Here is a 24,867-nt window from a genome sequence, read left to right on the forward strand (position 1 = left end):
GGCGCGCTGCCGCCGACGGGGCCGAGGCGGCGGCCATTTTGGATTTAAAGGGGCTGCGCCGCTGAGAGGGCGGGTGGTGCCGGCTGCGGGTCTCGCCCCGCCCCCGCCGGGACCGGGACAGCGACCGGGGCCGCCATCGAGGTCTTGCGCCCAGCAGGTTGGACTGGCGGGGTTACGAGGGCTCGGTCGCTCTTCTCGGCGGCCCTGGCGTGGGGAGTACACACGGAGCCCGGCGGCGCAGGCCGGAGCGGGGGCGGCCTTCCCGGGGCGACGCTCCCCCGCCAGCCGCGGGGGGCGGTGGGACCCTCGCGGGGCGCTGGGGAGGCCCCTGAGATGGGGCTGGGGCTGGGGCTGGGGCTGGCGTGGCTCGGGGACCGTCCCAGCGAGCCCTGGCCGTTGGGGCAGCGGAACGAGCGGGGGCGAGGGCAGCGTTCGGGCCGTGCCCGCCGTAACGCTGCGGGTCGGCGCTAAGGGCGCTGCCGGCTCTGCGGACTTTGGAGCCGGCGAGGCGCGCCCTGCGGGATCAACCCCTTCAGCACCGGGGGAGCCGCTGGCTCCGGAGCCGTGCCGGTGCCCGCTGTGCTCGGGCAGCTCCCGGTACGCAGGCTCGGTGCGCCCGGCCTCCCCGCGGGCAGGGCCGAGTGCCACGCAGGGACGGCCGGCGGAGGCCGGGAGCCCCCGAGGGAAGAGCGGAGTGTGTGCATGGCAACTTTGGGTCAGCCCTAAGATCCGGCCACGGCTGTTTCCAGGGTGCTGTGGGCACAGACTGCGGGATTCACTGCTCTATAATTAGTCTGTGTCTTCATTGCCAGAAATGGCTTTCACTGTAACACAAATAATGTATGTTTGCACTTCTGCTGTGTAACTTATATGATATGTAAGCGTGCCATGGCTGTATGTACCCACACAGCCAGCCAGATTTGCCCTCCAGAGCTAGGGAATGGAGGACAGTAAAGTGCTTGAGGAAAGACGTATGTGTTGTGAGATGAGGCAAGAGAGAACCTGCGTGTCAGCAGCGCTGGGCTGGGCTGTGTTCCTCCTGGGACACCTGAAGCCCTTTCCCTTCTGAGGGAATCCGTGGGGAGGGACAGGAACACCAGTGCAGTGCTGGTTCAGGCAGGTGTAGGTAGCTGGGGACATGGTAGGGAGCACCGTGACAATTGCGTTTTACCGTGCATGGGATGGCTGTAACAAGTGTAACAGAGACTGAACGAGCGCTTCCCGACAGTACCCGGCCCAGCCCCACACTGCGGGCTCCAGCCTTCCCAGATCTCCTGAATGTGGCCATTGCTGTGGCCATGGCGATGGCAGCCACGCAGATGGAGGGCTCTCTGCAGCTACCCCAGCTTGGCTTTGGGGGCTGGCGTGGGGTCAGCAGTGGGAACGCGGACGAGGGTGGTACCAAAGAGGATGTAAAACCTTCCGCCACAGGATGGAGGGTGGGATGGAGCAGGGCTTTGGCGGGCTGAGCAGGAGCCCGGTGGTGGCCGGTGCTGCTCGGGCAGCATTTGGCGGCACCGCGGGGGCTCGGCCGTGCTCCTGGGCTCTCCGGTGCATCCCTGAGGAAGGAGCCGTGAGCTTGGCGTGCGTGGCGCTTTCTGCGCTCCCAGGAGAGCGTCCGAGCGTCCTGTTCGCGGAGCCTGTCCGCATCGCTCCCCTCCCCCTGCCGCAGTGTGGTTGGCTGCCGAGCGCCGGGTGCCTGCGCCGCCGCTCGCTCCCGGGGCAGCGCGGCACACGGAGCCGCGCAGCGCCGCGGCCGCCGCTCCTCCGCCGCTCCTCCGCCGCTCCTCCGCCAGCACCGGCGCTGGACAAGCCGCTGCAGGCAGCCAGGTACCGCTCCTGTGCGCCGTGGGGCGGGGGACATTCCCGTGCGGTGACTGAGACGGGCAGGGTGCCCAGCCGTCCTGGAACAAAGGACCGCTTTGATGCGCAGTTTCGGGCAGAGCTGATGAAAACTTTTTTTTTGCCTTGTGAAGGTTTTACGTAGCCAGGTGGGCGCAGGATTTCTCTGTGGTGGTTCTGAGGGGTGAAGGGGTTTCTCTGGCTTGTTTGTTTCAAGGATACGCAGCGGGCGTGCCTCCTGCTGCCAGACAAAGCCGGAGAAACGATGACGGAGGCAGGTCATACAGCAGCAGCTCTCAAAGAGCCTTGTTTCGCCCCAAACTGTATTTTCATTAATTAACTGCTTCCTAAGCTTTTCCGAAGTGGAGGTGAACCCATCGAAAGGTGGTGGGCTGGGGGAATCGCGGGTAAGCTTCTCCGAAGGAGAGGATGCGCCTGGGAGGAGGTGTCTGAAGAAGAGCTGGGGGATGGTGCTGCGGTAGAATGCTCTGGCCAGGCAGCCGGGAGAAATCTGCACAATGGTGGGAGGCAGCAGCAGCACATTACCAGGAACAGCAGGCTTCCCTGCGTCTTGCATAGCTGGCATCTGGCACTCTGCTGCAGTTCCATGCTCGACTCTCCTCTAGTGCCCTTGGTCTCCTCTCTGCCGTGCCGCCTTGGAGATGTGGAAAACACTCACAGCTGCCTGTGCTTGTGGGGAAAGAGGGTGGTGTTCAGGTCAAAGATCTGGCCAGCTTAGACACAGGGTAAATAAACATGGCTGTGCTTTGCTGTAATTGGCAGAAGGAGCAGGAAGCATGTGTTCTCTCATCTGCTGTTTTGGAGGAATGTCCAGGTTGAAACAACAGCATTAACCCCAAATACCAAAATGGCTCTTGGGGCACAAAGGACACAGGCAAGATACTGACCTTGGCAGAGTTGTTGGGTAAATGTTTAATTTGCTAGGAAAGAGCCACATAGCTCCTCAAAGAGCTCGAGCCAGAGATAGAACAGATCCTCTGCTTGTTTTGCAGGTAGAGGTTTGTCCCTGTGACTTTGCCTGCCTTGCTGTGCTGTACAAAAGCTGTTTGCTTCTGGGAAAAGTAGCGCAGTCTTGCAGCCTGCAGTCAGCTGCTCTTTACAGGTGCCCCAGGTACACCGTGGAGGGAGTGCAGGCACACCAGAGCCCTCCAGGGCACACAGAGTGGCCCCAGAGCCCCTGCTGGTCCCATCTGCATCTTGGTTATCTCCTGTACCCGGCTCAGGCACATCCAGTGCAGAGCCCTCACATTAGACAGATGCCTGCAAAGGCACTGGCTCCTGGGAATTGCTCTGCCTGCTTTAATACTGCTTCATGCTGTCAGGGCAAGGTAATGGCTCTGGCTGTGTTTTTTATAGTGCGAGACTCCCAATCAGATTCTGAAGCTGGGAAGAGATGCTTGCCCTGGCTCTGTTCCAGCTGCTTAGCTCTTGTCTCTCCACTAGCCTGGAAATGTGTTTTAATGGTGTTTCGCTGTAGTCCCAGGCGCAGCAGATGCAGAATGGATTTGGTGAGCTGCTGCAGACATGAACAAGTTTAAAAACAAGGTCTTATCAGCTGATCTGGAGGTGCCAGCATAAGCTTGCTGGTGGGAGTGGTGATGACTGCTGCTCTCATTCCAATGGCCTGCTGGAAGGGGCAGGTTTTCCCAGCCAGCTGGGGTTGTAAAAAATATGATGTACAACCAGAGCAAAATAGTTTTCTGCTAATGGCAAAAATTGGGGCTATTTTTCTTTTATTTGTTTGGTTGGTTGGTTTTGCTGTTGTTTGTTTTGTTGGGGTTTTTTAACCCTTGATGGTTTCCAATATCTGTATTCTTTGGTAGTAACAAATGGAGTGAAACCTTTCTGGTCTTGAAAGGAAGGAATGATCTGATACAAAGCCAACCAGGCTACCCGTTCTGTCTTCCTCAGAGTACATATCCATTCTGGACTTGATGATGCTTCGATAATACAGGAATTGCTTGCTCTGGTCGATCAGAACAAAGACCAGTACCCTTTGTCTTGTCCATTTCCAGATGTGGCCTGGAAGGTGGGAAGGCTATGGGAAGCTCCCGTGTTCTTTCTTAGTGGTGTGAACATGAGTCACTGCAGCCAAGTCCTTGTAAAGTCACCTTATCACCACCTTGCCCTGGGTTTCAGGAAGGTTATGTGACGTTGTGTGTTTTATTAGAGATTGTGGGTGGTAGGGAGCTGAAGCTTCTGGGACAGAGAGGGGTGTTGGGAGGCTTCCCTTCAGCTCCTGTCTCCTTTTGACTTGAGCTGCAAATCTGGTTCCTTAGTCCTCATCCCCTGGGCCTCTTGCAGCCTGCTGGTTAGCACAGACATTCCCAGCACAAGTCTTCCAATATCTAGGGAAAATCCCCAGAGCTGGCTTGTGTCAGCTGCTGGAAGAAGCAGTCCTGGCCATGATCCCTGGACAAACAGGGATCGAGGCATATCAACAGCACAGTCACCTTGTACTGTGTTATACCTGACTCTGAGGGTTGGGGAAACTGGTTGGGTGAAGTCTTTCTGGGCTTGGAGACTGGCTTCAAAGCCATGTGGGGAGATGTCTGGGTGCCAAGGAGAGTCCTGGTTTTGGGGCATAGGAGAATGTAAAAAATAAGACCACTTCTTGCCTTCACTGCCTGCTGTGAGTGGATTGCTTTGGGAATCCAAAAATCCCTGTGGGACCTTGTTGGAAGGAAGCAGGCACTGCATTCCCTTTCTCTGAGCCTTGGATCAGTTTCTAGTGCTGTGGTGCCTCGCTCCTTTGTCCTGAAGAGGTGTTCACTAAAGGCAAATGCATTTGAGTTTATCTCAGGAATTCAGATGAAGAATTTTTTTTCTTACTTTTTTTCTCCCACAAGAGGATGGTTAAGTTGTGATACAGGGCTCTGAAGAGTTTGTGGGATCTCTGTTTTGGGAGATGCTCCTTTAGTTAGACACAGATACCTGCTTTGGGTGAGGGAATGGACCAAAGACCTCTAAGCATTCATTCCAAGTAATACTCCTCAAGTAATACTCAAGCCAGACCCTTACTGAGGGAAAAGTTACAACACAAGAGTCCCTCTATAGCACTTGAAGTCATCAGTGTGTTGGTTTAACTCTGGACTGTCTGCAGTGCAGGAAAGGTCTGAGCTGGAGCCTGGCCTTGGGAAAGGACTTTGGGTGGAAGATGGGACTCTAGGTGTCCCCTTTTTTGGCAGTAGGATGTAGAAACTTATGGGACCACTGTTGGCAGTGAATATTATGGACATTAGAATTTGAGTGACATCTTTTTACTTTACAATTGCAGCTCAGAGATAGGGTGGGTGTGACCTCCCAGGATGCTGACTCCTGACTGATGTCCTCTTTGTGTCTTCTTAGTGGCTCTAAGGGAGCATCTAGGCATTTCTGGCAACAGTAACAAGCATCACAGAGCACCATTCCTGCTCTGTGCCTCATGTGAACCCCAGCATTTCCTGTTTTGCCAGGATTAGAGCAGCTCTGGAAATACCAGCTTGGATGTGGAGCTCAGCAGCACTGGTTTGTCCCTTTTCTGTGGTTCTGCTCCAGGTGGCCTGGGGCGGTGACCCTGAGCACAGTGGCTCTTCTAGCAGTGGTGTGTCAGTGTGCAGTGTTCCTGGCAGTGCCACTGTGTCCTGGCTGTGCAGTGGAAGCCTCTGAGGCCCTGCACAGCTGACTGTAATCTCCTGCAATCTGTTTGCTTTCTGACACTGGTATCCAAATAAGAAAATTTGTGCTCATCACACAGCCTCTGTGATGGCTGCAACTTTGTCACTCTGTTTGCTTTTTACTGCTTTTATTTTATTTTGCAGCATCCAAAATATTAGGTCTAGGTTTTGTTGCAGTGTCCCTTAGGAGTGAAGACTTGCTCTCATTTGCAGTCTCACTTCTAGCTTCATTGGAGGGTCACCCAGTCATTCCAGAGACCCTTTGTTGCTCAACAGTAATGAGCTGGCAGAGGTCCAAGGAAAGACAAACAAACCAAAAACCCTCTCTGCTTTTATCAAGTAGTTTTGCTTCCCAAATGTATAACCTTGCTGTTTCTCCAGGTAGCAAATCATGTCTCCCAGGAGGAGACTGGGACAATTATGATGAAGCAAGACAAAGCATTTCTAAATGGAAACCATTGCTATCTATGTCCCAAATGTGATCACTTGTTCTTGCTGTGGGTCAGACTTACTCTTTTCCACAGGAAGCTTTTTTCCAGAACTCAGCTGTCTTTCTGCAACTACCTTACATCACTTATATCCTTGGATCACCTTCTCCTACGGAAGAACTTGCTGCTGAAAATTTTGCTGAAAATCTGTTTCACTTCTTCACAGAAAGTGCTGGCAGACCATCTGCAGTTTGAAGGATGCTGCAGTTATTGCCTTGTGCATGCAGGGAGGCAGTGAACTGCATCAGTTGAGTTGTTTGTAGACCTGAGATCTCTGTCCTGTTGTAGCTGACTCCTGATTTCCCCGGTGTTTCTCCTCCCCCACTCCCATAGTCTTTTCTAGCATTAGGCATCAAAACCTAAGCTTTAAGATTGACTTGGACCCATTTAATCTGGCATCCTTGTAGATGTTGTGGGTTGAATATAGGAGCACTGAAGCTTCCAGCTCTTTCCTCTCAAAGGTCTCGCACGTGGGAGCAGTTTGGAGAGGCAGAAGAAGGAGCTGCTGGAATTGCTGATGCTTAGCGATTCCGCGGTTGTGCACTTGAATGCAGGAGGAAGGATTTTGCCTGGCAGGATGTCCTTGCTGATGGATCCCTGGCTGATTGCTGCAGCTGCCACAAAGCTCAGTGGCTGCTCATTCCTGCCCTGTCCTCCAAAGGGAGCAGAAGAGGGGAGATGAGCTGGGTGCTGTCGGGAAGGCAGGCTGTTCCTGCAGCTCACTGTAAATAGGGAAGATGTGCCAACTAGAGCGGAAAGGGGCGGGTGGAGACCTGCGCTGGGACACCTGCAGGTCCGTGAGGACTGCGGCAGGAGAAACTGGGAGCAGGACTCTGCATCTTTCAAGGAGTTCAGTGGAAAAGCATTCTTCCTGTTCCAGTCTGAGCCCCACCCTGCTGAAGGCAAACCATGATGTGTCCCCTCCTCTCTGCAGAAAACCTCTGAGTGTTTTCTGCCTGAGTAAAGGACGCTCAGGGCCCCTTGCTGAATGGAAAGGAGGAGGAAGAGCGCATACACAGCAGCCTCACCCTGCCTGACCTTGGCACTGGCTGCCATAGCAAGGGTTTCCTCTTTGGAGGGCTGAGCACTGAGACTAGACCTGCCAGCACTGGGGAGAACTAGAAATGAGCTCTTTGTGGGGAAATTCCTGCTTTGGAAAGTGAAGTCAGCTCCTGCTGGTGTTGGTTGCTTTTCTTTGCTAAATAAGAGGTAGCAGCAGTCAAAGGCTTCTCAGCAGTCTCCTCTTTGTTTTTTTTTTTGTTGAGCAGCTGTGTGTTGCTCTTAGGTTTTGCACCCTGTGTCCAGCCTGGACAATCCTCTGTCCACTCCTGAGCATGGAAACATGTTGGTACCTAGCAGAGCTGTGCTTCCAGGATGTCACCCCAGGGGAGAAAGGCTGAGGTTGTTACAGATATTTGCACAGCCTGTGAGAGAAGAAAAGCCCCTTGAAGGATCTGAGGATGTAGTTGCAGGGTAGGATGAGTCTTATATGCTGTGGATCAGGATGTTTCGATTTATTTTTCCTTCTCAGATTGAAATCTTTGCAGCTTCAAAAAACAAATTGATTGTGAGGACTGTGAAAGGCGTGAACATTTTCTGCTAGAAGGGCTGAAGAAATAATGTTGCTGTATAGAGATGCTGATGGTTTAACAAACAGCAGTTTCACAGTTGAGGAGTAGTTCTGTGTACTGTGGAATTAATGAGGCTGATTTCTATGGATCTGGGTCTTGTCTGCCTGACTCTGTTACCTAGCAAGGTGTGAGGTCTGGTGGCTTTTTATCCTGTAACATGTTCCTCTTCCCAATGTGTTTGTATTGCACTTTTTAAAGATGGCAGCAAGATCTCTGTATGGACATAAGTGGTGCTGCCACAGAAATTGTCAGTATTTCATTTCATACAGCTGGCCCTGTACCCACAGGGACTTGTGCTGCTCAGCTGTGAGAGTTTTAGAGCAGAGTTGTAGTTTTTTGGGTATGAGGCCGTTCCTGGCTATCTTCTTGTGTCCCAAGCATTGCCTATGGTCCAGAGACCTGTTTCCCTGTTTGCAAGTGAGTCAGGGTGTGTTTCCTTTCAAGCTGGAAGCAGTGATGGGGCCATTTAACCCTTTAGCAGTTACTACCTTGGGTTCTGTGGAAGAGGTGAGTGCCTGCTGAACCTTCCTGGGAAGCTGTCTGGACCTATTTCAGAGCACCAGAGTTCGTGGCCACTGGGCTGCCAGCCTCTTCTCTCCAGGGCTGGGAGTTGCACATTTCTTCCTGAGTTGTGCTCACCTGAAGAAGTCTGCATTAAGCAAGGATTTCCTTATTGCTTTAGCACTTGATCACACTCCAGGTGTGTTGGAAAGGTGGGAAAAAGAATAACCAGAGGAACTGTTGTCCAGAATTCTTACCTGCCAGTTTCTGGAGAACAAGTTTGGAAGATGGGGTAGGAGTGGCAACCAACTCTCAGCAAGCCTATTTTTCCTTTTGAAACAGCAGCTGTGTCCTCTATCTTGACCTTAATGAGGTTTTTCATGCTATTCTTGTCATAGAATCTTCTGCAAAGGAAACTGGCATAAGTCATGGTCCAGATGAGACTGTTTTGGTATAAAATGTGCAGGGTTAACTGCGTGTGGAGCATGACAGATACCCAAAAGTGAAAGATACCGTGAAGGATGACTCAGAATTGGTGCTGATGCTAGATCATGAAGTGAATATGAAGTCAGCATTGTGACTTTGGGGGAGGATGACTCAGTTCTTGTTCAGAGGTGTGAACAGAAGCCCAGTCTTCAAGAGACACGAGGTGTTTCTGCCCTGCTGAGGGGTTCAGTAAGGTCTCCTCGGTGTGTTGAGGGTTTGCCCCCCCTTCCTGAGGGATGGATGTACACCATGGGAACAGAAACCAAAGAAGAATTGAGAGGAGAGTTCACGCCTATAAAACAACTGGAGGAAGAGTGTGGCTAAAGAGGAGGAGATGAGTGGGTTTAATAATGAAATGTGTGTACTTAAAACAACTGTCCCAGTGCTGTTTGTCATCTTCACTTTAAGTGCTGCAGTGAGGAGGAAGCTGGGCCTCTCTATTGCTCAGGGCCCATTCCCCAATATCTCCCTGGCACTTGGACAGTGCACAGGTGAGGAGAAGAGGAGCCTGCCAGAAAGGGGAGCTGTGCTTGCTCTGTTCCTGTAGCTGGGACAGTATTTCTGCTCTCTCAGTAAAGCAAGCACAAGGCAGCTGCTGAACAAAGAGCTCACACCATGCAGAGGTGGGTCCAGCAGGAGGTCAAAGGCAGATCTGCTGGCAGCAGTTCCCTCACCTCCTCCTGTGTAGCTGCTGGGCAGTTTGCCCAGCCTCCTGGCAGCAGGGCCCTGGGCACTCAGGTTGCAGAGGCCTCTGCCAGCTCCAGGTAGCAAGGAGGTGCTGCTGGGCAGGTGCTGCCTGCGCAGGGCATTGCAGGAGGCTGGTTTTGGAGTGACCTGATAGCAAGGTGGGAGGTGGCTTTCCTGTTGAGTAATGTGAGGAGGCTGCTGGGGTGGCCCAGCTGGTGGGAGAGGCTGGGACTGTGCTAAAGGAGTGAGTCCTGGAGCAGCCAGGGTCTTTGTCCTGGGGGTCTTGCCTGCCTGTTGTGTCTCTCAGCCTCTGGCCTGTTGTGTTTCCCTAGCTCCTGGGCTTTGTGTGCAGGGATCTTGCAGCCACACTAACATTGTAGGTTGTAGCACTTGGTGTCACTGTGCAAAGGCAGTAGCTGGGTACTTTGCCATTGTATGTCTAGGGGAAACAGGACAGGGAAGGAGCACAGAGTTCTTAGGCCATCCTGGGGGGTGCTTGGGGTGGCAGCAGGGTGAATGAAGATGGAAAAGCTGTTGGTGTTCCAAGTCAACACCTGCACAAGGATTATGTTAGTGTGACTGTAGCTGTTGGTGGATGTGAGCTTCCCCAGTCAGGCTGTGGTGTGTCCTGCTGGTGGCATGTCCCTCAGTGCCACAGTGGCAGTTCTGTGCTGAGGCTGCAATCCTCAAGATGTACTCTTCTGGTCATATTTCGGTACATTATTTTGGCACAATATCTGGCAATATTTTGGCACAGCAATACCACTGATGCCCTCCTGTCTGAGATGCTCCTCTAGGAGATTTCCCTTTGAGGAAGCAGAAAGCTTTGAGCTGGCATCCCTCCACTTTGTGTTCCCTTTCTTCTGCAGTCAGAAGAGGTGCTGAGCTCTGACAGCCTCTCTGCATCAGTGGTCTGTGGGCAGAAGGTGTATAGATTGCAACCCCAGCTGCCAACCACAAATCTCTGCTCTTAAAAGGAAGCTAAATTAGTCTTCCCCCTGCTGGGAGCGTGGGGGTGTTGGAGGTCACTGGTTGTCGCCTTTTTGTCTCCTGTCCACGCAGGCCACCTGCGCTGGTTGCCAGCACTCCCGGCCACAAAAGCAGAAGCACATGCCCTGACAGCTGCCTGCTGCCAGAGGGAGAGGGGAAGATGAAGGAGAAGGGTTTAGAGTAGGCAATCTGTTAAATGCTGTCTCTGAAGGAGGTTGTGGTGCTTGTGTCTGCTGGTGGCTCTCTGAAGCAGCGCTGGGACACTCAGGTTTTGTCTTGGTCTCTGTGCAGGGCTGCAGGAGTAGGACTATGTCCACCATGGTGTACCCAAGGGAGGAGAAACTGGACAAGCTGAGCCAAGAGGAGATAATTTCCAATACCAAGCTGGTAATGCAAGGGCTGGAAGCACTCAAGAATGAACACAACTCCATCCTGCACAGCTTGCTGGAGACCATCAAGTGCCTGAAGAAGGATGAAGAAGCCAATCTCGTGCATGAGAAATCCAACCTGCTCCGCAAGTCAGTGGAGATGATAGAACTGGGGCTTGGAGAAGCTCAGGTGAGAGTGGGGGGTGATCCCTGAGGTGTTATCTGGGATTGACAGAGGAAGGGTAGGCATGTGGCCATTTCCCATAAACTGCAGGGGTGGGAAGGGGCTAAGTGTAGAAGGCTAGCATGGATGGACCCTAAACATGCATGTGAGGGAGAGACAAGGCTGTGGTTGTTACTGACTGAGACTCTTAACAAGGTGATGATGGCATTGTCCAACCATCTGAACGCCGTGGAGTCAGAGAAGCAGAAGTTGCGCGCTCAGGTGCGGAGGCTGTGCCAGGAGAACCAGTGGCTGCGTGATGAGCTTGCCAACACCCAGCAGAAGCTGCAGCGGAGCGAGCAGACCGTGGCTCAGCTGGAGGAGGAGAAGAAACACCTTGAGTTCATGAACCAGCTGAAGAAGTATGATGAGGATGTCTCACCTTCGGTATGCCCCAGTCCTTTTGAGCAGCTGCTTTTGTGGGTCTGGGAGAACTGCTTACATGTTATCACATGTTATCATGTGATAACCTTGCCCTGGATTTTGCCCCTTCCCATGCACAGCAATGCCTGTAGCTAAAGGGGGCCTACATGGGGCAGAGTCTCTGGATTTTGTATTGTGGGGGGAGATGGTGGCAGAGACAGCAGGAAAATTGAGTGTGTTGGTGGGCTGCAGAATGGCGAGAGTTTGGCAACTGACTCAGCCCCGGCTGCTGCTATCTCTGCTGAGAACCAACAGTATTTGTGATTCTCATCCTCTCAGGAGGAGAAGGAGGGTGACTCCACCAAGGACTCTCTGGATGACCTATTCCCCAATGAGGAGGAGGAGCATGGTCCTGGATGTAAGTGTTTGCTCATGCATGGGTGCTGCCTGTCTCTGTTGGAGCCTGCTGGGCCAACTATGCCCTGTCTATTTCTGTGCCCACAGTGCCCCACCAGCACAGCAGTGCTGTGGCAGCTGCCCAGCAGGGAGGGTATGAGATTCCTGCACGCCTGCGCACCCTGCACAACCTTGTCATCCAGTACGCCTCCCAGGGACGCTATGAGGTGGCTGTGCCTCTCTGCAAGCAGGCACTGGAGGACCTGGAGAAGACATCAGGCCATGATCACCCTGATGTGGCTACCATGCTCAACATTCTAGCACTAGTGTACAGGTGAGCATGGTGGGAAGGGCAGGATTGGGCCAGGACAGCTTTCTGCATCTCCTGTTTCCCTTTACAGCGCATCCTGGGGCTCCCCAAGCTTCCAGGGGTTTGGCTTTCAGAAAGGTTTTGGCCTAGATGGTATTTGGTTTGCCAAACTCACAGATATAACTAGGGACTGACTAAAGCAGGGAGGAGTGGGGAAACAAAGGACTCTGAAGGCTGGGTCTGTGTGGAAGGAGCACTGTTCATAGCTCTGCCTGCTCTGGGCTGTAATGTCCAAATCCCAAATAACTGGTTGACTTTGCACTGCAGGGATCAGAACAAATACAAAGAAGCAGCACACCTCTTGAATGATGCTCTTTCCATCCGTGAGAAGACTCTAGGCAAAGACCACCCAGCGGTGAGTGTCTCTAGCCTCTTCCAGCCACTTCTTCACCTTTGGGTGCTGCTGGGGCACTGTTCCAGCAGTGTTTTACTGCTTCAGTATTTCCTGCTGGCTGGTTCAGTACAGCCTGTAAGGAGTTGGCTTCTCTTGGATCTTGTGATATAGGCAGGGCAGGCTTCTGTCTCTGGACCTTCTTCTCTTGAGAAGCAGCAGTACTGCAGGCATGGAGGAAATGTGACAGTCACTGTTACTGTTGCTTGTGCCCCTTGTATGGTCTGGCTGGAATTTGCTTTGTTTCATGGAGAAGTTTCTGTCTCTGCAGGTGGCAGCGACTTTGAACAATTTGGCTGTTCTGTATGGCAAGAGAGGGAAGTACAAAGAAGCAGAGCCACTGTGCAAGCGAGCCCTGGAGATCCGTGAGAAGGTACGAGCTCTTCCGTGCTCTTTCTCCTTTCAGCTCTCTCTGTGGGCTTTCTCCCATTACCTCAAGGCATGTGGGAGATCCAGGGCCTATCTAGGCTGTTCAGCTGCTGATTCTGCTACCACCTTTCCTGTCTCTCCAGTGTTTGAAGCCCTAGGGAGGCCTGCCAGGAGGTGGAAGCTGGAATTTCTCCTCCTCTCCAGACCTTGGCTTTTGTCTGACATAGGCATGTGCTGGGGGGACTCCAGCATCTATTGACTCCAGGAGTCCTCTCCAATCTTTGTGTCTTCTCTTCTCTTGTTCACCCAGGTTCTAGGCAAAGACCATCCTGATGTGGCCAAGCAGCTGAACAACCTAGCCCTGTTGTGCCAGAACCAGGGCAAGTACGATGAGGTGGAGTACTATTACTGCAGGGCCCTGGAGATCTACGAGAGCTGCCTGGGTCCTGACGACCCCAATGTGGCCAAGACCAAGAACAACCTGGTGAGGCACTGGGGAGAGGTGATGTGATATTGGGGAGGGGTGCTTAGAGACAGAGCAATAGCTGCAAGAGGTGGGCAGAGTTAATCTGTTTCCCAGTGGGGCTGGAGCTGTTTTGTTTTGGTTGCAGGCTTCCTGTTATCTGAAGCAAGGCAAATACAAAGATGCAGAGGTGCTGTATAAGGAGATCCTTACCCGTGCTCACGTGAAGGAGTTTGGCTCTGTGGATGGTTTGTACAGCAGAAGCTCTTGGGGCAGGGGAAGGGTCTCCTGGCTCTCAGCCTAGACTTGTCTGGTTCTGGTGTTGCCCAGACTGAGGGATGGGATGCCTTGCAGGGCCCCTGCTTTGGGCATCCCTTAAGATGCTGCTGTTCTAGTGTGTTATGCTGTTCCCCCTCTTCTCTCAGGAGTCTCAACCCAGTCTTTTTACAGGGTTGGGTATCGTAAATGGCACAATCATGCTCAAGCATAGGCTGAAGTTTCTCCTGTGCACCTGGCACATGTACTTCTGCTGGGAGGACTTCTTCTTTCCTTCCCTTATTCTGCCTTTGCAGTGTTTGTTGTCTTTCTTGGGACTCTGGGCCAAGAGAGAAGTTCAAGGGAAGGAGTTCAAGGAGAGTCCTCTTGGGACTCTGGGCCAGGGACTGGGGGGAGGATCTGGAGTGTCACTTCCCTCTGATGAGGTGCTAGCTCTGGGGACAGAGTGCTGGGCTGTACAGGAGGCAAACAACAGCGTGGGGTGGTGAGTGGACCTGTTTTGCATTCTCCCCACACAGATGAGCACAAGCCAATCTGGATGCATGCAGAGGAAAGAGAGGAGATGAGCAAGGTGAGTCTGATCTCAGGGGGTTTGATCTCTTACCACAGCCTATCTCTTATCTCCTCCTTCCTGGAGAAGCTGCAGTCTGAAGAGCTATCAAGGCCAGGAGGCATCTGGAGAAGGGGGATACAGCACTGCTGCTCCCTGGGCCAGCAGGGAGAGAAGGTCCCTCAGAGAGCAGGGTGTTTTTCCTTGGGCAGGGCTGTTCAGTCTCTCAGCCATGGCTGCATGCTCTCTCTGCTTTAGTGATTGATCCCTCTTGGGCATGCAGATGATGGAAGATGGCAGATGGCAGAGGGTTGTGCTGCAAGGCCTTGGCACTCTGTTCCAAAGAGCTGCCAGTACCCAGAGCATAACTGGCTTATAAAGCAGCTCTGAGGCTGTCTAGGATAAAAATGGAGGTCATGAAGAAACTGTTGCTGTCATCTTCCTTAGGAAATGGAGCCGTAGCTGAAAAGGGTCTCTGCACAGAGTGGGTCCTAGCTGGCCTCTGAAAGGGGATAGAAATGGACTGTGCTTGCCTTGGGCTAGGCTGAAAGGCAGAGCTGCTGTTGCTCCTACAGCCCAGGCCCTGCTCTGTGGTCAATAAATGCAGCAGTTTTGTCTTTGCTTTTGCCAAGTGCAAGGCCCCATCTGTTTTTTGGCAGGCAGGTGAAGCAGCAGAAGGAGGGGTTCTGATCTAGTCCTCTACCTGCAGTGGGACTCTCCTTTTTTTGCCCTCAGAGCAGGCCCCAGCCCTCCAGGGTTCAGGCAGCAGTCTGGCAGGCTTGACTTAGTGACTGATGAGTCCCATCCTGTCAGCCCTAGAAGCAGGGCGCTGGCATGTGCTTCCCACAGCATCCTGTGCCTTCCCATTGAGCCACCCTGCATGGCTCCCAGTGCAGGGCACTGCTCAGCTTTACACTGCTCTGCTTGCTGTACTGCAAAGGCTTTGCTGCAAAGAATCTGCACTTGCTGCAGCACCATCCTGGAGAAATCCAGGCTGGAGTAGAGCCCGGGTTCCCACTGCCCCCTCTGGGACTGAGACTCTTCTGGTGGTATCTTTGGAGAATTTAGGGGTCAAATGTAGGTAGCTGTAGTATGAAGCTGTGCTCCTGATAATGCAAGCTCTGCCATGGGGCAGGAGAGGAGGCTGAGGGAGTCACAGTTGGAGTAAGAGGTTCATTTTACATGTGAATCTTAGGCAAGGGCTAAACCTCTTTCCCTGACTCTGGGGCTCCTCTCCCCAAGGCAGCTGTGTCTGTGCCCCATGGCAAAGCAGGGTTGGCACTCCTGTCCAGGCAGCAGCAGTAGTCACAGACCTGCTTGTACTCCTGGCCCAGGAGCTGGGGCTGATGTGCTGTGTTTTGTGCTGTTTCCATATCTTCTGTTAAAATGTATGAAATTCTTCTGACAGAGCTTGGCTACTTTTGTCCCTTGCCCCTCTTCCCTGGCAGCAGAGGGAGGCCAGTTCATGCCATCACTGGGGCCTTGGGCACAGCTGGCTTTATCTGCCCCAGAGGATTTGACACCTTGCCTGTTAGGTTCAGACACCCTTTAGAGAATAGGCTGTGCTGTCCCTGCTGCCTTTGGTACCATGGGAGGGGATAAGGAGATGGGATTATGCTCCTTCCTGAAACTAGGATATCTCTTTTGCTTGTGGCCCAAATCTGTTGCATCAAACATGTTTTTAACTTTCCTACATGGAAGCTGCTGGGCTTCATTACTGCATTTGCATAGTGTGTTTCCAAAGGCTGGGCTGGTGCAGGGGTGCAGCCTGGGGTCTGAGCCTGGCATTTAGTGGCAGAGCACAGGCCAGAGAAGGGCAGTAGGTGTGGGACTAACAGCTCTCTTCTCTCCTCACCCTGCAGAGCAAGCACAGAGACAGCGCTCCCTATGCTGAGTATGGTGGCTGGTACAAGGCCTGTAAGGTTAGCAGGTAAGAGCTGGTTTGTGGGCAGCTGTGGACTCTGGGGGGGTGACCCTGGGCTCCTGCTCACCTCCCCTGTGTTACCACAGCCCAACTGTGAACACCACCCTGAGGAACCTGGGTGCGCTGTACCGGCGCCAGGGCAAGCTGGAGGCAGCCGAGACCTTGGAGGAGTGCGCGGTTCGCTCCCGGCGACAGGTAACCCCAGGGGGACCTTCCCTGCTGTGGGGGCATTGCAGGGCTTGGGGTGGCACCTTATGGCACTGCCTGGGGTGGGGTGTGGTGAGGGACTCTCCTGGGCCTCTCTGATGTTCTTGGTTTGCGTTGCCGTGACACCAGAGGGCCTCGGTGGTTGGGGATGCAGAGATCCACGTGTGTGGGGTGGTGCATGTGTGCGTGGATGGAGCAGATGTCCATGTGTGGGGAAGGCATGGCTCACTGAGTGCAGAAATACTGCAGTGGGGTTAAGGCAGGTTCCTGGGCTTTGTCAGCTACTGGGGAGAGCTGCACTTACTAGGATGTTTTCTTCATACTATTTTTTTTTGTCCAGAGGCAAAAAATACCTAGAATTTCTTAGAGTACCTCTTGCCTTAAACTCTTCTCAATCCTCAAATAAAAAAGCAGGAGCTGTAAGCACCTTGCACAAAAGACTGAAGGACAGTTGAATCCTTCACACTTCAAAATGCGAAGGAAAGAAGCTGTCAGCTTTGGGGTAGCAAGCTCTCGTTCCACAGGGTTGGTTATGGCCTTGTGAGGACTCACCGAGCTGGGAGTTTGAACAGAGACTAAGTGTAGAATGGCATTTGGCTCCCTCCTGGTTGTGCTGGGCAGTTTTGGCTGGGATGGGGCAATGGCCAAGAGAGGGAACAGGAACCAAGCACAGTGGATCTCCAGAGGGAAGGAACATGTAAAGACAAAACACGGTTCTTCCTTAACCTTTCCTCCTTGCAGGGCATTGACCCAATCAACCAGACGAAGGTGGTGGAGATCCTGAAGGAGGGGGATGGCACAGAGAGACACCGGAGCCTGGGGGGCAGTGTCAAGTACGAGAATGCCACAGACGGTAGCGAGGAAGTGAGTATGGGCGTGGAATGGAGCGGGGTAAGTACAAGACACCATCAAGAATGGCCTCAGCCGGCTGCCAGAGGGAAGGGACAGCCTGGCTGAGGGCTGTCCCCGCGTGGCCTGTCGTGGCATCCTTGTCTGCCTCCATTCATCCCCTGCACATTTCCTTCCCCTCTCTTGGCATGAGCCAGCCGGCCCGCAAAGGTGCGTGTCTGGGTCTGGCTTCTGGTGTACAGAACAGATAATGCCAGCTGAGGGCTCCTGCTTCCAGGGAGCTGCCAGGCCCTGGCAGTGCACAGCATGAACTGGCCCTGGTCTGCCCTTAATCTTAGGCTTGTAACCTTATTAACATCTCTCCCTGCTGCTCCCCTCTGGAGGCCCTGGCTGAGAGCATCAGCCCTATCTCGGGCTCACCCAGCCTGTGAGAGCCATTTGGCTGTCTGTCCTGCACTGTGCCACTGACGATGCTGAGCCTGGGTAGGGTTGTGTGTGTGTGATATGCCTGGTGTGTCTGTGACTGACTGACTGACTGACTGACTGCAGGGCACAGGAATAGTCTGTAGCCAGCATCTTTGCTGTCCCCCTCTCCTGGTCTCGTGCCCTAGGCAGGTTCTGGCCGAGCAGAGGGGATAAAAGGCAGGTCTTTGCCAGGATGGCAAGCTGAGCTGACCAGTGGAGACTGATGTTAGCTGAGGCACAGACAGGTGAACCTGAACCTCTCTAGGCTCGCTCTGAGGCTGTAGGTGACTTTGGTCACTAGCACTGAGTTTGGAGAAAGGTAGTGATCCAAGGCTGGGACAGATGCCTTTTGTCTCCTGCAAGCAGGAGGGTGGAGAAGAGGCAACAAGTGAGCATGGTGCTGGTGGGTGCTTGGTTCAAGGGCTGCTAGAGCTGTTAGTGCTTATGTTCCTTCTGCAAACTCTGAGAGCACAGAGTAGCTGGGCTTGTTGCATCCTGGCGTAGGGAAAGCACTGAGCACACAGAGTCCTTTGCTGCCCCCTCACATCTGCTGTCACTAACCCTTCCCCACCTGGCTCTGCTCTATCCCCACCTGCATGAGATCCCTCCCTTCCTCTTTTTCTTCTTCCCTGTTGCCATGACAGCCCTTCAGCACCCAAAGCCTGGAGCCTGCTGGCTCTCTTGATTGTGGATTGTACACAGGAGGTGGCTGAAGGGGGATCTGGAAAACAGACCTTCAAGTGGACCCAGCAGCTTTACCAGATGCAAGGCTGTCCTTTGCCCCAGGTCTTGGCATCAGGACCAGAGAGGGTCTTAGCTCTGGCAAGGCACCAACTCTAGGCCCCTGCACTCACCATTAGTAAGGGGGCTAGACAAGCACAGAGGGAGGGCTGCAGGTTTGGATTAGAATCACCTGGTCCCTATGCTGGCTGGTGTCTTTCTGCAGCTCCTCCTGGCTGTGCTTGGTGTTGGGTGATCTCTTTGCACTGGTCTGGGAGACCTTCCTGACAGCCTCTGAGCTGATCATCCTAAGGCAAGTAGGCAGTGCCACTCTGTGCCACAGCCAGTCCCATGAAATAGTCCCTGCTCATATGACCCTTCCCTAGGGGTCTTAGCAGAGCTTCCCTGACCCAGACAGCTGTAAATATAGGATTGGAGGGCTAGCCCAGCACCCTGGGGGACACAGCTGCTGCCACATGATTCCTTTCCCAGCCTGCTGCACACATAGCCAGTCGTCTCTTCTGAACCAGCAGCCCTGCACTGTACTGAAGCTCCCTGCAAAAGGAGGCTGAGGCAGCTCCTGCTGCTCCTGTCTGTCACGGCCTGTTGTTTTCTGTGTTGGTCCAGAGCCCTCAGATGTGCTGCAGGCAGGGCTGTGGGAGCCTCCAGGGTGCCCTGTGCCCCTAGGCAGCTCTGGAAGCATCCCAGGGCCCGGGTCAGCTGCTTGCTGCCCAGGTAACTGGGATGTGAGAGCAGGGGGATGGCACCAGCTCCGTGCTGCAGAGGCCTTGGCAGGTACCCAAGGCCCAGGAGCAGGAGCCCTCGGAGCAGGAGACCCAGGCTGTTCCTCCCTGAGCTCAGCTGTTCCTGCCAACCCAGTAAGCCCACTGGCAAAGAAGTGAGGCTGCAGTTTCAGCCTCCCAAGACTCTCCCTGCCCAGATGCGGCCTGTGGTCTCTGCATGCAGCCTGGGCCTTGTCCCACCTGCTCCCTAGGTGACCTACAACCTCACAGCCTTGTAAATTGTGTCTCTCTCCTCTCTGTGCACTAGGCTTAAATGCCTCCCGAGACTCCCTCTTTCCCCTCCACCGCAGTCACCTGGATGTTTGTGTTGTATCTTCCGACTTTTCCTCCACACCATCCCTCCTTCCTCGGCGAGAGCTCCACGCCGCTCCCCCAACCCTCCTGGCGCGCGAGGGCACCGCGACGCCTGCCGAGGAGCGCCCGGCCCCGTGGCCCAGCTCCAGCCCCGGGGCCAGCAAGAGCAGGAAGAAGCTGCGAGGAGCTGCCAGCTCCCCCAGGCCAGGGTGACGGGCCACCACCGTCCCCTCGCGTGTCCCCACCCCTGGCCTGCCCTCGCACGTCCCTGGGGCCCAGGCCTGCGGGGCGTTGTCTTCACTCCAGGCTTCACTCCATTGTCACTAGACATGCTCAGCCCTCCTGGCTTGTTGCCTCCATCTCTACGGAGGCTCGAAGATGGAGGGGCTGTTATGGGGACACTGAGGCCTGGCCTAGGCAGGGCTGTCATGTGCCCATGTGCTTTCCTCCCTGTAGGCTTAGCTGATATTAGTGCCTTGTAGCAAACCTGTGCTGGTTCCCAGTGAGATGGGCTCTCCCTGCAGCACAGGGCAGTCCCCATCTTGCTGCTCTTCTCCCTGCTGAGCTCTGTAACCAGGAGCAGTGTGTGGGTCTCTCTGCAGGGCAGCCCATAGAGCTACTGTGCATCCAAGATGAGGTGGGAGGCAACAGCCAAGGACTATGTGCAGGAACTGGCCAGCACAAGCATGTTTGGTTGTAACTTCCTGACTGGATGCTATAGCCAGGTTCCTCATCTGGCATTAAGGGCTGAATCAACCCCCCATTGCTACAGGGTTCTCAGGTGTGGCTGGTGGGAGAAGTGGGGGTGAAGTTGTTTGCTGTTCCTTGAAAGCAGAGGAGGGGTAGGAGGAAAGGAGAGGTTTTTTTGCAAGGGGTAGACCCCAGACCTTTAGAGGTGGCTGAGATGGGGAATGGCCTGGGTTGGAGCAGAGTGGTTGGGAGAAAAAGAAGGTGCAAAGATGGATGTGAGGAAGGAGAGGGCTAGGGCTGGAGGTGCTCTGAGCAGGTGGGAGCAGATGGGATGGCTGGAGGGAGGTTGTTGCAGGGGTCGGGGCTGGATTGCTCACAGGTCTGTGGGGCTGAATGCAGTCTGGCTGTCCCTAGCCAAGGGGTGGGAAATGTTTAACCCTGTTACCAGTAGGGTCACCATGCTGACCCTGAGGGGGTGTGGGGGTGGCCAAGTGTCTGTGATGGCTTCAGACCTTCACAGGGTCTGCTGCTGTTAGTCATTACTGGGGTATAGAATGTGTTCCAGGGCCAGACCTCCACTGTTTTGGGTCTCACATCCTTGAGTGTACACTGTCATCCCACCTCCTATAGGAAGGGAACCTCCCTGGCTCTCCTATCTGGGAAGAAAGCTGGGGAGGCTGTAGGCAGCAGGATAGAGCCCAGGGGCCAGCACAGGACTCCTTATTTATTTAGCTAGATCCCTTTTTTATGCTAGTCATCTGGCAGGTTGTGATACTAAATGTGCTTGTGTCTGTCTGGGCCTGGCTTTCCTGTGGTGGTGCAGAGGCCTTGGGGTGCATGCATGCTGCTCCCCTGGAGTTTGTGCTTACTGAAAGGAAGCTTGTCCTCAGGACATGGGCTGTGGAGCCCAGGGCTGAGTGCTGCAGGGCTGTCCTCTCTGTCCCAGTGCTGCTCCATGCTTCTGGAGAGTGGGGAGTTCCCAGTGCAGGGTGTGTTTGGACCTCAGGGCCATCTGCCCCTGTGCTTTGCCATGTCCTGGACCTGGTGCTGTAACGACCATACCTCTAATTAAAGGTAGACTGACCCAAATTGCTGCCCTGTGCTTCTTTCCATGCTCTGTAGGCCAGCGTCGGTCAGCCCTGGGGTGGTGGGTGCAAATGCTGCTGGAGCAGGTCTGGGGGTGCTTGGTGTCTGTCTGTCTGTACAGGGGCATGTCCTGCCCCCAGGGCTCCCCTCCCAGGCTGAGCATTGGAGATGAAGGACCCAGCTCCACTGTGCCTTTTCCCTGTCCTCCAAATTGGAATTGCTGCTAAACTCAGCTCTGTAACCATGTGTGGCAGGGCTGCCCTGGGCCATCTGAGCTTGGACCTTCCCCTACAGGCATTTCTATTTAGCCAAAGAAATACCCCATTGTGTCCCTCAGTGCTGAGCTCTACGTGCTGCCAAATCCTGCCCAAGTCCTCTGCCTCCATGCATTAGGCAGGGTTGGAGCATGCAGTGGGGAGAGGAGCTCAGTGGTGGAGCTGCTTATTTTTTTTGAATGCTCTCATCCTGGTGGGTGCAATGGGGTGGGGGCTCTGCGGCAAACCAAACCCATAAATGTTCTGGGTTAAAAATAACCCGTCAGAAAAGGGAGTGGGGGGAGAAGAGAGGCTATTTTTAACCCAGCATGCAGCAGCATTTGGTTCTGGTGTTGGTCTGCAGTCAGTCTGCATCGCTGCAGCTGGGGAAATGTGGCTCCATCCTCCAGCTCTGATACAAGAGCATACTTCTGACCTGATCCTGCTGCCCTTGTACCATGGTCCTGCTCCCCTGTCCCAGCTGTGTTCCCTCTTCCACCCCTGGCTTGCGTGCCCTGGGAAGAGCAACAGTGCCTGGCATAGCAGTACCCTGCAGGGAGAATGGTGACCCAGTGTAAGTCTGGTGGGTAGGCAAAAGACACCTCCCCATCTTTGTTAATGCTGCACACTGATATTCAGCTCATCCAAAACCTGCCCGGGTTGCCTCGTGCAGGAATTGAATTGTTTACTTTGCTGCTTTGGGTGCTCTCTGCATTTCTGGTGACTGGGTCCCTTTGCAGCAGCAACACATGGCTCTCAACTTGGAAAACCCTCAGCCCAATGAGAATGTGAAGAGGTTCAATTCACTTGTTTTATCCAAGAAGGGATGAGAGGAATACCAGGAGAAAAAGGTTTGCTGGTAGGAGAAGTCCTGGTGAGCTGTTAGAGAACAGTCTAGGGCTGGCTCAGCTTTGGTAATCAGAGCAGAGGAGGGCTGGAAAAGCCTTCCCCAAGGGCCACAATCTGTAATGGCCAGCACAAGGGGGTGACTGGCCTAAGGCAGAGACCCTGCCCACCTGCAGAGCTGCTTGGGCAGTGCTGAGGTAATTGCTGCTGCTAGCCTGAGCCACAAGGCATTTGGGTCATTTGGAGTGCTTCAAAGGGGCTCCCTCACATCTTCCTAAGGAGTAAAAGGGCTTTTGCCATCACTTCACCTCCTTTTCTCCTGCCCCAGTGTTCCAGGGGCCATTCACAGCAGGAGCAGGGAAGACTGCTGTTATCCAGCCATCAGAGCAAAAGTAATTCCACATCAGCAGTGGTGTCACAACCTTATGTAACAAGCAGGCCAGGCCACAGGGGAAGAGCTTGGTGGCATGATGACATGGTGGCATGGTATGGTGCCATGCTGGCAACCTGTGGATGCATGTGGAGCAGAGTGCAGGAGGTGGAGGAGGAGGTGCAGGAGGACTGGAGCCTGTCAAGGCCTGAGAGTGCCTCACTGAGTACTGGGGACTTTTGGAGGCATGTGGGAGGAAACAGGCTCAGGAACAAGATTTCAGGCTGGTTTTGGTCTTCAGAAAAAGCAGATAGACACAAAAAGCCCTCTGCAAAGTGCCACCCCCTGGGGCAGCTAGTGTAACTGCATGCAGCTAAAGCTGGGGGGCCTAGGAGTGATGGTGCCTGCTTGGCAGCACAGTGCTGGTGCAGCCAAATGAATCCATCCCCAGTGGAGCTGCCTGAATTGCTCCAAAGGCTCAAAGCTAATTGTCTTGGAGGTGTTAGGGATGGGACAAGGCTGTGTGTGCAGTGTGAAATGGTCTTGTGTGATGTGAGTGAGCCTGCAGGACCAGGTGTGCATCTGTATGAGTGCTGGACAGAGAGGAGGAATGCTGATGGTGTGGTGGAGAAAAGGGGAGGGAGAGGATGAGGATGGTCTCCAGCCAGCAGCAAATGAGGAGAGAGTCCTTGAAATGAAAGCTCCAGCAGCCTGTCCTGGCCTGACAAAAGTATCCCTAATCTTGGGACTCCCAACATGGCTTATTGCCTCTTTGGCCACTGAGACCTCCTTGGTAGTTTCTTCCTGAGCTGTTGCAGGTGATGGAGCTGTGTCCTCTTCGAGCAGGACTGTGCAGATGCCAGTGCCATTTGTGCTGGGGGCAAGCCAGGAGCCTGCGTGGGTGTTGAGCTTGCCCTGGGCAGGAAGGAGTATCAGGCTGGATGAGCCAGACAATAGCAGCTGACTCCACAGTTACCATGTCCTGTGGAGAATTGGGTGAGGGAAGCCATGTAGTGAGCAGTAAGCCTGATTTGGGCCAGGGCTAAACCCTCAGTGCAAGTGGGCAAGAGGATGTTTGGAGCCAGTTCCAGCCACTCATCAGCATCATGCCAAAGCCTGATCAGTGCCACTCAGCCATCACCCTGGCTTGTGTCTCTGTGTCCAGGATGGCAGTGGCACTCTCCAGCGCAGCAGCTCCCTGGGAAAAATCCGGGATGTGATACGGAGGAGCAGTGAGATGTTGGTCAAGAAACTGCAGGGCAATGGTCCCCTGGAGCCCAGGAACACCAGGTACGTGTGAGGGTCAGGCTGTGTACAGGGCCCTGCCACCTTGTGTGTCTGGGTCTGCCCACTCACAGCACAGTCACATCTGCTCTCCTCTGCTTTCTTATAGCATGAAACGAGCTGCATCCTTAAATTACCTGCACAAGTCTAGTGATGCTTCGTTTGAGGTAAGCACAGTGTGAGTGGTGGGGCTGGTGCAGGACTGCATGTGGGGCTGGGGGCTGTGTGGCCAGCGGTGCAGGGGCTGAGGGGCGTATTAGTGAGCCCCAGGTGCAGTGCTGAGAACCCCTGAGCTTGTCACCCCTCGTCTGAGGTCAGAGCTCCAAATCTGAAGGTGTTGCTTCCAAGGACCCACCTTCCTCCCCACAAAGCTCAGCCATAGACTGGGAGCACAGGCAGCAGCCACGTGTGTGTGACAGCAGCAGCAGGGCCGGCCTGGCTTGCAGGGCAAGGGGCACAGGAGTTGGAGTGGCAGCTTTGGGGCATGGGGCTGGATTGCAGGTACCTCATGGGCACTGTGTTTTTTCCAGGGCACCCAAGGCTTCCGTGCGGAGAGCAGAGGCCTGAGCGCCAGCAGCATGGACCTGTCCTCCCGCAGCTCCCTGCTCTCCTCCAACTGAGCTGGCTGCTCCGCCGCTGGGCACCCTGGCTTCGCGCTGCACGGGGCAGCGCCCGGCACCTCCCCACACCACCTTACTCTGTTCTCCCCATCACCGGTTCTCGTGCCACCGTCTGCCTGCCCAGCCCGGCCTCCCCGGGGGTCCCTAGCTAGTTCGGGCACCGCAGCCCGCCCGCATGCTCCTCTGCTGCTCACCGGGGCCGCAGCTCTGGTGGCCGCATGCTCGGTACCGGTCACACACACGCTCACCAGGTAGAATCGCCAGCCCGGGGCTACCCCCCAGGCCGGGGCAGCGGCGGGAGTGCCCCATGCCCCCGGCACGCCGGTTCCCCGCCGGATGATCGCTGTACTTTATTTTATTAAATAAAACCGACCCTAGAAGCGA

The 24,867-nt window shown here is 54.4% G+C and overlaps 1 protein-coding gene across 5 annotated transcripts; it reads left to right on the top strand.

Annotated features, from left to right (window-relative positions):
- On the top strand, positions 1-24,867 carry KLC4 (kinesin light chain 4). 5 transcript variants are annotated; one of them, XM_071421330.1, is made up of 16 exons: positions 1-157; positions 10,594-10,860; positions 11,050-11,280; positions 11,596-11,674; positions 11,761-11,986; positions 12,290-12,377; positions 12,685-12,786; positions 13,093-13,266; positions 13,394-13,493; positions 14,040-14,092; positions 15,934-16,001; positions 16,082-16,190; positions 16,944-17,066; positions 23,745-23,869; positions 23,973-24,030; positions 24,394-24,867. In XM_071421330.1, exons 2-16 carry the CDS (start codon positions 10,612-10,614, stop codon positions 24,481-24,483), a joined length of 1,875 nt encoding a protein of 624 aa, XP_071277431.1. In that variant the 5' UTR covers positions 1-157; positions 10,594-10,611; the 3' UTR covers positions 24,484-24,867. The 5 variants fall into 5 exon arrangements, with proteins under 5 accessions (XP_071277431.1, XP_071277422.1, XP_071277440.1 ...); XM_071421321.1 differs by having other exon boundaries at positions 2-157; positions 16,944-17,093; XM_071421356.1 differs by lacking the exon at positions 1-157 and adding an exon at positions 1,667-1,830 and having other exon boundaries at positions 16,944-17,093.

Source organism: Agelaius tricolor, unplaced genomic scaffold (genome assembly GCF_023055355.1).
Source record: "Agelaius tricolor isolate 1412-34295 unplaced genomic scaffold, bAgeTri1.0.p SCAF_1, whole genome shotgun sequence".
NCBI classification, from domain to species: domain Eukaryota; kingdom Metazoa; phylum Chordata; class Aves; order Passeriformes; family Icteridae; genus Agelaius; species Agelaius tricolor.

What these genes read in the sequence shown, in the direction of transcription:
- KLC4 (XM_071421321.1), top strand. Translation starts at nt 10,612, where the DNA reads ATGTCCACCATGGTGTACCCAAGGGAGGAGAAACTGGACAAGCTGAGC. An exon ending in GGAGGAGCATGGTCCTGGAT is followed by an intron (nt 11,675 to 11,760) that starts GTAAGTGTTTGC and finishes CTGTGCCCACAG; the next exon opens with TGCCCCACCAGCACAGCAGT. An exon ending in AAGGCCTGTAAGGTTAGCAG is followed by an intron (nt 16,002 to 16,081) that starts GTAAGAGCTGGT and finishes GTGTTACCACAG; the next exon opens with CCCAACTGTGAACACCACCC.